At 40.7% G+C, this 12,266-nt stretch overlaps 1 protein-coding gene across 2 annotated transcripts in view; it reads left to right on the forward strand.

Annotated features, from left to right (window-relative positions):
* cops2 (COP9 signalosome subunit 2) overlaps positions 1 to 12,266 on the forward strand; it is a 40,200-nt gene that overhangs the window by 15,384 nt on the left and 12,550 nt on the right. The window contains exons 5-7 of one of the 2 annotated variants that reach the window (XM_078241403.1): positions 754 to 843; positions 2,324 to 2,413; positions 2,539 to 2,616. In XM_078241403.1, coding sequence (XP_078097529.1) covers positions 754 to 843; positions 2,324 to 2,413; positions 2,539 to 2,616 — 258 coding nt within the window. The remainder of the gene's footprint in view (positions 1 to 753; positions 844 to 2,323; positions 2,414 to 2,538; positions 2,617 to 12,266) is intronic. The other variant, XM_078241404.1, reaches the window with a different exon arrangement.

A 12,266-nucleotide genomic window follows, 5' to 3' on the forward strand; every position in this document is an offset into this window, starting at 1 on the left:
ACTTTTTATTTGGCTAGTGGGAAAACAAAAGTAATTGCTTTTCCACACTGTTCCACAGCTCGTCCTTTGACGCATCTTCTGTTAACTGTCGAATTTCGTCCTCTGTAGTCAGCTCTTTTCCTTCATACGCACACTCAAGTTTAGCAGGCTGCAATAATGTAGGACAAGGAAATGTTAATCTGGTTTTGTTAGATGCTCATTGCAGAGCTAGAGTACAGAGGTTGTAACCTACACTTATGTTTTATGTACTGTGTGACTGTTTGACATTCCTGGCCTTGAAAGCATAAATATTCGCTGCTGTTCCATTCAATTCCACACTCTTTCCCACCAAAAGTTCCCATCATAACTTGCTGTGATGAGAGTGCTGACAATTTCTCTTCATGAATCAGTAGCATTCATATGTTCTCTCTCCTAAACAAGAATAGGAGGGAAGGTGTAAACAAGGGAAGCATTGTAGGAGACTTGAATATACTTTTCCAATCTTATTATTTCTCTTTCAATTTTGTTTTGCCTACTTTTTATGCTTTATTTACTTTTCATTTTTATTTCTGAACTTGTGTTTTTTTGTGATGTCCTCCTTTTCTGAACCTATTTTCTTTAACTTTTTTTCTCTTTTTGTCACGTTACTTTTTCTTCCCATTTTAACATCTTTCTGTCCTTTTCACGTTTTTATTTCTATCTCCTCCTTCCCCTTCCCTTTTTTTTCTCCCTTACCTGCCCTCTCCGGAACCTGTTACATCTACCTTGGTCAAGCAGCAGAAGTCGATGAAGAGGCAGGGTAGCAGCGGGGGAATCGCAGAAACGGACCTGAAAGCTTGCTTTGGCGGGGAAGCTGAATCAAAGGTCAGAAAAAAGATTTGCATAATGTCAGGAGACAAAGATATGGACCAGAATCTAACTTCAGTGCTTGCTGTTTGCCTTTTCTTGCTGATGGTGGCGGGGTTAAGTAAATCTGAGCCACTTTAATCTTCAATCATTCATTTGCTAATCTCCTAGTGTGCTTAGGTGCAGAATTGTGGAAATAGCAAGCACATTTGAACTTTTCACAGTTTCAAAATTATGGAAATCATTCATAATTCCCAAGATTTGTGTGGCCATTTAAGCCTCCTAGTGATTCAAGACACTTGGACCTGTTGTGTTCTGCTTATGGAAATAATGGGAGTAGGGGGGAAGTAAATTCTCATACTTTCCTGCCATCTGAAAGTCATAATTATTGTCTGATTGGCCTATCTGTAAATTAAACAATAAGTTCCATGAACATAAGAAATAGGAGCAGGAGTAGGCCATCTAGCCCCTCGAGCCTGCCCCGCCATTCAATAAGATCATGGCTGATCTGAAGTGGATCAGTTCCACTTACCCGCCTGATCCCTATAACCCCTAATTCCCTTACTGATCAGGAATCCATCTATCTGTGATTTAAACATATTCAACGAGGTAGCCTCCACCACTTCAGTGGGCAGAGAATTCCAGAGATTCACCACCCTCTGGGAGAAGAAGTTCCTCCTCAACTCTGTCCTAAACTGACCCCCCTTTATTTTGAGGCTGTGCCCTCTAGTTCTAGTTTCCTTTCTAAGTGGAAAGAAGTTAGTGTGAAATAGTGTGTAGTGTTTAATTAAATAAATGTAACAGTGGTTGCTTTCTGCCTCCAGTGTGACCCATCATTTTCTCATGATGCAATATGTTAGATAAACATTGGATCCTTACAAAATATGGCCATATTCAGAGCCACCCACTTTCCTGGTCCTAAACAAAGCTATTATTTTTAAAAGCCCAAGTTAAGAAATTGTTTTTAAAAAAATAAAACAAATTAATTTTAGCACTCTTTCCACATGAGAGGAAATTCTTATGTGCAGAATGAACTGTCCTCGAGCAAGTTTTTTTTTAAATTCAAAAATAACAGTGAATAGGCCCGTCACTGAATGCTGTTAATTGGTGTAAAATTACATCTTGGGCAAGATGGTGATAGGTTATATGGTTTTATGAATGACAGAATCTGATCATTGCAAAAACGAGAGCTAGCTGTAGCACCAGTGCACAAGATTGAATGGATTTGAAGAAAAAATGGCTTTTACTCACTTTACACTTACAATCAGTTTTACAGACCCAATGTCGATACAACGGGCCGAACAGCCCCATTCTGTGCAGTAATCATTCTGCTTCCAAGATTTGGTCCGTGCTTACAGCTATAAACATTGGCATTTCAGCTTGTGATCCAAATCTGGTCTCTTCCACTTCTAATTTGGATCATGGTCCATGCTTAAAAAACAATAAACGTTCCGATTGTTGGGGGGAATGCAACTCTATTTGAACATTTATTTTTCAGATGGATTTGTTGCAAGAGTTTTATGAAACTACTCTTGAAGCTTTAAAAGATGCAAAGAATGATCGATTATGGTTTAAGACAAACACAAAGGTAATTACTCTGTTTCTGTTATAGTTAAGTTCTGTAAATTACTTTGAACTAATAATTGGTTTAATATGCTGGGCCAGGCAATTGTTTGTGATATCCAACTGAATATGATATTATTTTGTTTCCAGCTTGGCAAACTGTATTTGGAAAGAGAAGAGTTTGGGAAACTACAGAAAATATTACGCCAACTTCACCAGTCCTGTCAGGTAGTCTGATTTCACTTGAAAAAATCCAGAGAACAGTAACGATCAGGATTAAGTATCAAAGTTTTTTTGAGAGTAAGAGTTTTCTTGATAGCAAAAGCTTTTTGACCTGGGACATGTGCGCAAATGTTAACTAACGACTAATCATTAAGATAGTGAACACTGACTTCAGGTGACTTGCCCTCCAAGGCTTCTCTTGCTATTAATGCACCTGATGCTGGGAACCAGCCAAATTGAGAACCTTGGGATGTTGCTGTACATCATTGTCGAATCAGTGCAGACAAAAATGGAAGTACTATTTTGAGCTGTATGCATTGCAAGAATTTTTTTATGGCTTGTCTTGATTTCCTTGTTTCACTAGAAGTGAGGAAGAGAAACAGGTGAAAATCATTCATATGCTTGACAATTGCTTTCATTCCAGTGGCAAAATTAATTGCATATTTTATAGTTCTACCTAATTAATGGTTTTGCTTTTAAATTGGTAAAAGAAGGCATTTTGTCAAAGCTTATAATCTTGCACTCATCAGGACAATTGTAAGATTGTCAATGTAACAACTTTATAACTGTGTGAGAAGAGCGTGCTGATTGATTAGCAAGTGGACTCTGGTAGAGGTGTTACCACGGAAAATGGACCAGTTAATGGTAACTGACAGTTAACTAACAAGCATTGTTTGAAAATTTAAACCAGGCAGCTTGACTGATCAAGGCACTGCCCTGAGGAACAAACCAGTGAACAGCTGGTTTGTTCATCAATCACTTATTTTGTTTCGCAGAAACGGGCATAATGAGTGTATGTGTTCTTTCTGTCTACAAGGAATAGGCCCTTGTGTATTAATATATGTAGTTTTGAGTACATTTCAAGGGCTGGCAGTATAGAAACATAGAAAAACTACAGCACAAACAGGCCCTTCGGCCCCACAAGTTGTGCCGAACATCTCCCTACCTTCTACGCCTACCTATAACCCTCCATCCTATTAAGTCCCATGTACTCATCCAGGAGTCTCTTAAAAGACCCTATTGAGTTTGCCTCCACCACCACTGACGGCAGCCGATTCCACTCGCCCATCACCCTCTGTGTGAAAAACTTCCCCCTAACATTTCCCCTGTACCTACCCCCCAGCACCTTAAACCTGTGTCCTCTCGTAGCAGCCATTTCCACCCTGGGAAAAAGCCTCTGAGAGTCCACCCGACCTATGCCTCTTGACACCTTATATACCTCTATTAGGTCTCCTCTCATCCTACGTCTCTCCAAAGAGAAAAGACCGAGCTCCGTCAGCCTATCCTCAAGGCATGCCACTCAATCCAGGCAACATCCTTGTAAATCTCCTCTGCACCCTTTCAATCATTTCCACATCCTTCCTGTAATGAGGCGACCAGAACTGAGCACAGTACTCCAAGTGGGGTCTGACGAGGGTCTTATATAGCTGCATCATTATCCCTGGACTCCTAAACTCAATCCCTCGATTGATAAAGGCCAGCACACCATACGCCGCCTTAACCACCTCCTCCAAGCAAACCAGCCTCCCATATGTTTAAGTTGTATGTTTATTTATTAGTGTCACAAGTGGGCTTACATTAACACTACAATGAAGTTATCGTGAAAATCCCCTAGTCGCCACACTCTGGTGCCTATTTATGTACACTAAGGGAGAATTTAGCATTGCCAATGCACCTAACCAGCGCGCCTTTCAGACTGTGGGAGGAAACCGGATCACCTGGAGGAAACCCATGCAGACACGGGAAGGATATGCAGCCTCCACACAGACAGTGACCCAAGCCGGGAATCAAACCCGGGTCTCTGGTGCTGTGAGGCAGCAGTGCTAACTGGGGAAATGTTAACTTTACTAAAATAAGATACGATTTGGCCCAAGTGGATTGGGAGCAGCACCTTGCAGGTAAAACTGTCAGCAGTGGGAGGCCTTCAAGGAGGAGGTAGAAAGAGCACGGGGCAAATATGTTCCCATAAAGACAAAAAGTGGAACCAAGATCAGAGAACCCTGGATGTGAAGAGACAACGAAGGAGATGGTCATCAACTTCAAGAAGCCTAGTGGAGGACATGCCACTGTCTACATCAACGGTGATGAAGTGAAAATGGTTGGAAGCTTCAAATTTCTAGGTGTCCAGATCACCAGCAACCTTTCCTGGTCCCTCCACACTGATGCTATAGTTAAGAAAGCCCACCAACACCTTGGCTTTCTCAGGAGGCTAAGGAAATTCGGCATGTCTGCTACGACACTCACCAATTTCTACAGATGCACCATAGAAAGCATCCTATCCAATGTATCACAGCTTGGTATGGCTCCTGCGCTGACCAAGATCGCAAGAAACTACAAAGGGTTGTGAACATAGCCCAGTCCATCACGCAAACCAGCCTCCCACCCATTGATTCCCGTCTACACTTCCCACTGCCTCGGAAAAGCAGCCAGCATATTCAAGGACCTCGTATACCCTGGACATACTCTTTTCCACCATCTTCTGTCAGGAAACAGATACAAAAATCTGAGATCATGTACCAACCAACTCAAGAACAGCTTCTTCCCTGCTACCTTCAGACTTTTGACTGGACCTACCATATATTAAGCTGATTTTTCTCTACACCCTAGTTGTGACTGTAACACTATATTCTGCACCCTCCCCTTTCCTTCTCCCCTATGTACTCTTATGAACAGTATGTAAGAAACAATACTTTTCACTGTATCCTAATACATGTGACAATAATACATCAAATCAAAACATAAAGTTTAGGATTAAGAAAAAAAAAGCTTATGGCAGATACTGAGGGCTCAATACAGCAGAGTCCCTGGATAAGGAAAGAAAGTGTGGGTGGGGGAAGCTTAAAAAGGAAATTAGGAAAGCTAAGAGCATGCATGAAAAAGCTTTGCTGATAGAATAAAGGAAACCCCAAAGGAGTTTTTAAATATATAAAGAGCAAGTGAATAACTAGGGAAAGAATAGGACCAATTGTGGACATTATAGGTAATCTGTATGTGTACCTGGAAGATGTGGGTACAATCCTCAATGAATACTTAGCGTTGGTCTTCACAATGGAAAAGGACAATGTAGGTGTAGACATCAGGGTGGAGGACTGTGAAATATTAGAGGAAATTAACAGAGAGAGAGGAGCTACCAGAGGGTTGAGCCACCTGAAAAGTGGATAAATCCACAGGCCTGTACAAGATGTATCCCAGGTTGTTGAGGGAGGCAAGGGAAGAGATACCAGGGGCATTGACAGTAATTTTCAAATCCTCTCTTGGCCACAGGTAAAGTGCCAAGGGACTAGACAACTGCTAACATTGTCCCATTATTAAAACAGGGAGGTAGTGAGTCAATCAAACCTCGATGGTGGGAAGTTACTAGAAAGAATTCTGGGCGACAGAATATATCTGCACTTGGATAAACACGGATTGATTAACCAGGGATAGTCAGCATGGATTTGTTAAGGGAAGGTCGTGTTTGATAACTTAATCTCATTGTTTTGAGGAGATAACCAGGACACGGAAACAGAAAGTGATGGTAGAGGGACTGGAAGTCTGTTTTCAGTGGGGTTCCACAGGGCTTGGTGCTACAACCCTTGCTATTTGTGGTGTACATTAATGATTTGGACTTAACTGTATGATTAAGAAGTTCATGGATGACACAAAAATTGGTAAATAGTGAGGAGAGCCGCAGACTGCAGGAGGATATCAATGGACTAGCCAGGTGGGCAGAGTAGTGGCAAATGGAATTCAATCCAGATAAGTGCGAGGTAATGCACTTGGAGAGGTCTGATAAAGCAAAGGATTACACAATGAATGATAGGACCCTGAAAAAGTACTGAAGATCAGAGGGACATTGGAGTGCATGTCCACAGATCCCTGAAGGAGGGCAGGTAAATAAGGTGGTTGAGAAGGCATTTGGGATACTTGCCTTTATTAGCCAAAGCATAGAATACAAGAGCAGGGAGGTCATGCTTGAAATGTATAAAACACTGGTTAGGCCACAACTGGATTACTACGTGCAGTTCTGGTCATCGCATTCTCGGAAGAATGTGATTGCACTGGAGAGGGTGCAGAGGAGATTTAGCAGGATGCTGCCTGGGCTGGAGGAATAATTGGATGGGCTAGAGCAGTTTCTCTTGGAGCAATGAAGGTTGAGAGCGGACTTGAGAGCGGTGTATAAGATTATGGGGGGCACACATAGGGTGGATAGGAAGGCACTTTTTCCATTAGTAGAGGGGTCAATAACCAGGGGCCTAGATTAAAGTAAGAGGGAAGATGAGGAAAAGCCTTTTCACCCAGAAAGTGGTGGGAGTCCAGAGCTCACTGCCTGAAACTGAGTCAGAAACTCTCGTAACATTGCAGAAGTATTTGGATATTCACTTGCATTACCATAACTTCCAGGGCTATGGGCCAAGCACTGGAAAATGGGATTAATGTAATCAGATCTTTGTTGACTGGCATGGAAACGATGGACTGAATGAACGCCTTCTGTGCTGTAAACATCTATGTATCTACACTCAAAGACAGCAAACTGTGAGCCCAACTGGCTATCTTAAATTGTCAGCATAATATTTGCAACAGCAAGGTACAGATCATTCCCATCAAGCCCAGGTTTGCAAGACTCAAAACACAGTGTTCAATGTTAGATGTAGTTCTGTGATTGGACAACACTTACTAACTAATCCTAACTAATTACGATGATGACCAATTAAAATTGTCAGTCAAGCTCATATACGCATTTGCATATATTTATTCCTCAGGATAATGCCTTGACCAATCAAAGTCAAGCTGCCTGGTTTAAATTTTCAACCAATATTAGGAAGTTAACTGTCAGTCACTATTAGTTGGTGCATTCTCTATGACAATGTCTCTACCGATCAGAGTCACTTGGCAATGATTCTGTCCTCTCTTCTCATACAGTGTAAAATTGTTGTTTTTCCTGACGGTGGTATTCTTGTGATTGTCCTGATGAGTGCTGGACAAAAGTCTTCGACAAAATGTCTTTTTTTGGCAATACTCAAGCTCTGTACTACCAAAAGGGCTTCACAATGGAAAAGGACAATGTAGGTGTAGACATCAGGGTGGAGGACTGTGAAATATTAGAGGAAATTAACAGAGAGGAGCTACTAGAGGGTTGAGCCACCTGAAAAGTGGATAAATCCACAGGCCTGTACGAGATGCATCCCAGGTTGTTGAGGGAGGCAAGGGAAGAGATACCAGGCGGCACGGTAGCACAGTGCCGCTTCACAGCTCCAGGGTCGCGGGTTCGATTCCCGGCTCGGGTCACTGTCTGTGTGGAGTTTGCACATTCTCCTCGTGTCTGCGTGGGTTTCCTCTGGGTGCTCCGGTTTCCTCCCACAGTCCAAAGATGTGCAGGTTAGGTTGATTGGCCAGGTTAAAAATTGCCCCTTAGAGTCCTGTGATGCGTAGGTTAGTGGGATTAGCGGGTAAAATATGTGGGGGTAGGGCCTGGGTGGGATTGTGGTCGGTGCAGACTCGATTGGCCGAATGGCCTCCTTCTGCACTGTAGGGTTTCTATGATTTCTATGACTTCTATGGAAAGACTATTGGTTTTGCTTTTAGTGTCATCTATTGCATCATGTGTCTGAAAGGTGTTGCTTCTCAAAAGTGTCATAAGTAAAAAGAAAAAATAACTTGCATATTATTTTTACAACCTCCAAATGCCCCAAAACACTTCACAACCAATTAAGTATTTTCAAAGTATATTCACTATTGGAATGTAACATGGTAGCCAAATTACACAAAGCAAGATCCAAGAAACATTAATGTGAGAAATGACCAGGTAATGTGTTCAAATGTTGTCGGGTGAAGATTTTGTATGTTAGTCAGGAGAGGTGAACAACTCTCTTATTCTTTAAATATTGCCATTGGCTCTTTAATATTTACCGGAAGGCAGTTAAAATTTCATCCGAAAGACGGCAACTCCACAAGTTAACTGTTAATTTGAACATAACATCTTAGTGAAGTTTGGAATTCTTTGGAGTAGGGCTTGAACCCATGATCTGATGGAAGCGTGAGTTATTACACCAGAGCCGAGACTGACAGTTAAATTATCAGTGAAATAGCCAGTTGACTGAATATATTAAAAAAAGGAAAATTAGGAACAAATAATCAGGAGAAAATGGCAATTAGGTTACCAACTATGTTTAAAAAGTCACCATCCCTCGAGTGACACCTACCACAAAATCAACCTATAGAAATCATAGAAACCCTACAGTGCAGAAGGAGGCCATTCGGCCCATCGAGTCTGCACCGACCACAATCCCACCCAGGCCCTACCCCTACCCACACATATTTTACCCGCTAATCCCTCTAACCTACACATCCCAGGACTCTAAGGGGCAATTTTTAACCTGGCCAATCAACCTAACCCGCACATCTTTGGACTGTGGGAGGAAACCGGAGCACCCGGAGGAAACCCACGCAGACACGAGGAGAATGTGCAAACTCCACACAGACAGTGACCCGAGCCGGGAATCGAACCCGGGACCCTGGAGCTGTGAAGCAGCAGTGCTAACCACTGTGCCACCGTGCCAACCACGTTTCTTAATGGTCTTCATGTGCCATATTTCATTCAGGCATTGTTAACAGTTAGAAATAAATATTGTATTTTTTGAGCGGAGCAGCAGTAACTAATCAGTTTATTGTGCATGAAGTATTTTGGGATATTTTGAGAGCTATGATGAAAGAAATTTATTATGGCACACAAATCCATTTTATATATTAAAAAAATTCTGGAGAAAAAACTAAATGAAATCAAATGAAATTGTAACAAATACCTGCTTTGGTGAGAAATGACTCTTGGGAGTGCATGTGTGTGTAATTTATAATATTAACAATTGTTATATAATTATTAACAATAGTTAGGCCACACACGTCAGACAAGCATAAAGAAAGATCCCTGACAATATATTTACAATTTAAGTAAGCTACAAATCAAGTTATGAACAGAGTAAAAAATAAATAAACATAAGTAATTGGGAATAAATATTTTGGGGGAAACAGAAGAGAACAAAATGAAAGACTTTATATAGTTCCTTTCACAATGTCAGATCACGCTAAAGCACTCCACAGCTAATGAAGTGCTCTTGAAATGCCGTCACTGCTGCAATGTAGGAAATACAGCAGCCAGTTTACACACAGCAACTTCCCGAATGTTTCAATTAGATAGTCAGATATTCTGTTTTAAATGTTGGCACAAACATTGGGAGAATTTCCCTGCTGTTATTTGAATAGTGCTGTTTCAGAGGGTAGCCAGAGCCTAACTTTAATGTGTGGTCTGAAAGCTGGCACAGAAATGCCAGTCTAGATCATGATGTATTTTGGAATAGGGCTCGTGGAGGCAATAGTTAAAGTATAGTTTGTCAGCTTGAAAACTTAAATTGTAAAATTGTACGTAAATGATGTTCAAAACATATCTGTGAGGCCTTGCATCTTGCAATATCTGTAAGGTATATAACACTTTTGTGTAGTTGTCATATATTTCATCATTACATTTGCAGAATTTCAAAAATAGGCAAAGAATACTGTTGTATTTCGGCAGCAATAACTTTAAATTGCATTCCAGTTCCTGAACCGCTCAAGACTTATTGTTGTCCAATGTATTCCTTTTTACCAATAAAGTGTACAGTGCAGAACAAACCTCGACACCTACAACAGTCAAAAATTATTCCCATTGCCTTACCCTCTCTCCATTAGCCCTTTATCTTCCTCTGCTTTAAATATTTTTCTAATTGTGGCTTAAAAGATAAATTAGTTGATGCCTGACCAAGTCGCTGCAGCAGTTCAGTCTCTGTATCAATTGTTTGCCATGTTTAGAAACAATCTTCCAGCAATTCTTTGTGTCAATTTTAAATTCATGACCTCAATAGGCACCAACTCCTCACACAGAGGAAATAATTTTTCTATATTTAACTGATCAAAACCCTAATTTAGTGAAACTTCCAATTAAATCTTAACTTCGAAATAGTCCCCAGTTTCTCCTGATAATTATAGATATCCACACTGATATTGTTCGGCTGAATAGCCTCTATGGATTTAATTGCCATTCTATCATGGGATGCCCAAAATTGCACACACTGCTAAACCATATGGCCCAACCTGTTCTTTGTTCAAATGCATCATTACTTTTTTACTCTAATAGTTAGTGCCCCAATTTAGAAAACACAATGCACTTTTTATATGGCTTTGTGAACCTGTACTCGCATTTTCTGGAAATTAAGTTCTCAATGATGCACACTCAACGACCCTGGGCCCCATACTGTTAGAATCCCCGCAGAGACCATAAATTTTTTTAAATGATTTTAGAATTTAAAATGATGGATTCAAATTATCACATGGCAAGGTTTCATAATTTAAGGCTTTCACTGTAACAAACTAAAATTAACATCAACTAACCTTAGTACAACTAATACACTAAACTAGAAAATACATCCATTATTAGCATTTTAGCATGTTTGAAAACATTTATATAGTTCAGCAGATTATAATAACTGTCCTTTTTAATTCAATATAAAAAGAAACATGCGACTTCCTGTTTGTTCTGCTGAGTGATTAGACGATATGTCCTGGTTACCATGGAGATGGGGCCTAGGTCAAGTGCTACTGAAATCTAGAGACTAAGAGAATGAGTGTATGTGTCCCACAGAGAGAGAGAGACAGAGACAGTAGCTGCAGAATTTCAGTCTTTAAAGGAACCAGTGCAAATTTATTCCCAGCTTCAAATGGACTCATTCTCTCTGTTTTGATGAGTCATAACTTCCAGTGACCATTGGAAGTCTTGTCCCTCAGTTTTCTGAGAAATCCTAAACTGGCCTCCGCAGGGTGGGCTCACACCGGTGATTCTTTCACCAGGCCATGCATGGAGAAATCTTCCAGTGTCTTTAAACTTTCATGGGTTCTCTCTTTTCAACAAGAAAATGTCCTCTCACCTCCATTCTGTCTGGTAACTAACAGAAATACTGCCTTTTTTTCCCCCTCTGCAGCTACTGTCCCTGCCTCGCTCTCTCTCTCTCTATGGGACACGTACATACACACACACTCTTATTCTCTAGATTTCAGTAGCACTCGGTCCAGGCCCCATCTCCATGGTAACCGAGACATATTGTCTTATTGCTCAGCAGAACCAACATGAAGTCGCATGCTCCACTTTATATTGAATTAAAAAGGACAGAATTATAAGCATCTTACAAAACCTCATACTTTTAACAATACATCTGCATGCCAACACTCCTCCGTTCCTCCCATATCTCTAGCCTTCCTTCCCAACATTAACACCAATACAGTCCTTTTCCCCCACATCTATAATTATGTACAGTTATTACTTACCTGCATTTATTAACTAATTTTATTCTAATAAAGATTCAATTTCCCCCAAATGAACCAAAATACAATTACCAGAAGACATAGGATCAGAATTAGACCACTTGGCCCTTCAAGTCTGCTCTACCATTTAATGAGATCATGACTGATCTAATAATCTTCAACTCCACTTTTCCACCGTATCCCCATACCCCTTGATTCCCTTACTGATTAAAAATCTGTCTATCTCAGCCTTGAACTTACTTAACAATCCGGCCTCCACACCTCTTTTTCTCATTACCTTTTTTTGTCATCATTGCATATTTTACCCTTCAAAGCCATTATCCATCTTA

The sequence above is a fragment of the Mustelus asterias genome, chromosome 24 (assembly GCF_964213995.1).
Source record: "Mustelus asterias chromosome 24, sMusAst1.hap1.1, whole genome shotgun sequence".
Classification (NCBI taxonomy): Eukaryota; Metazoa; Chordata; class Chondrichthyes; order Carcharhiniformes; family Triakidae; genus Mustelus; species Mustelus asterias.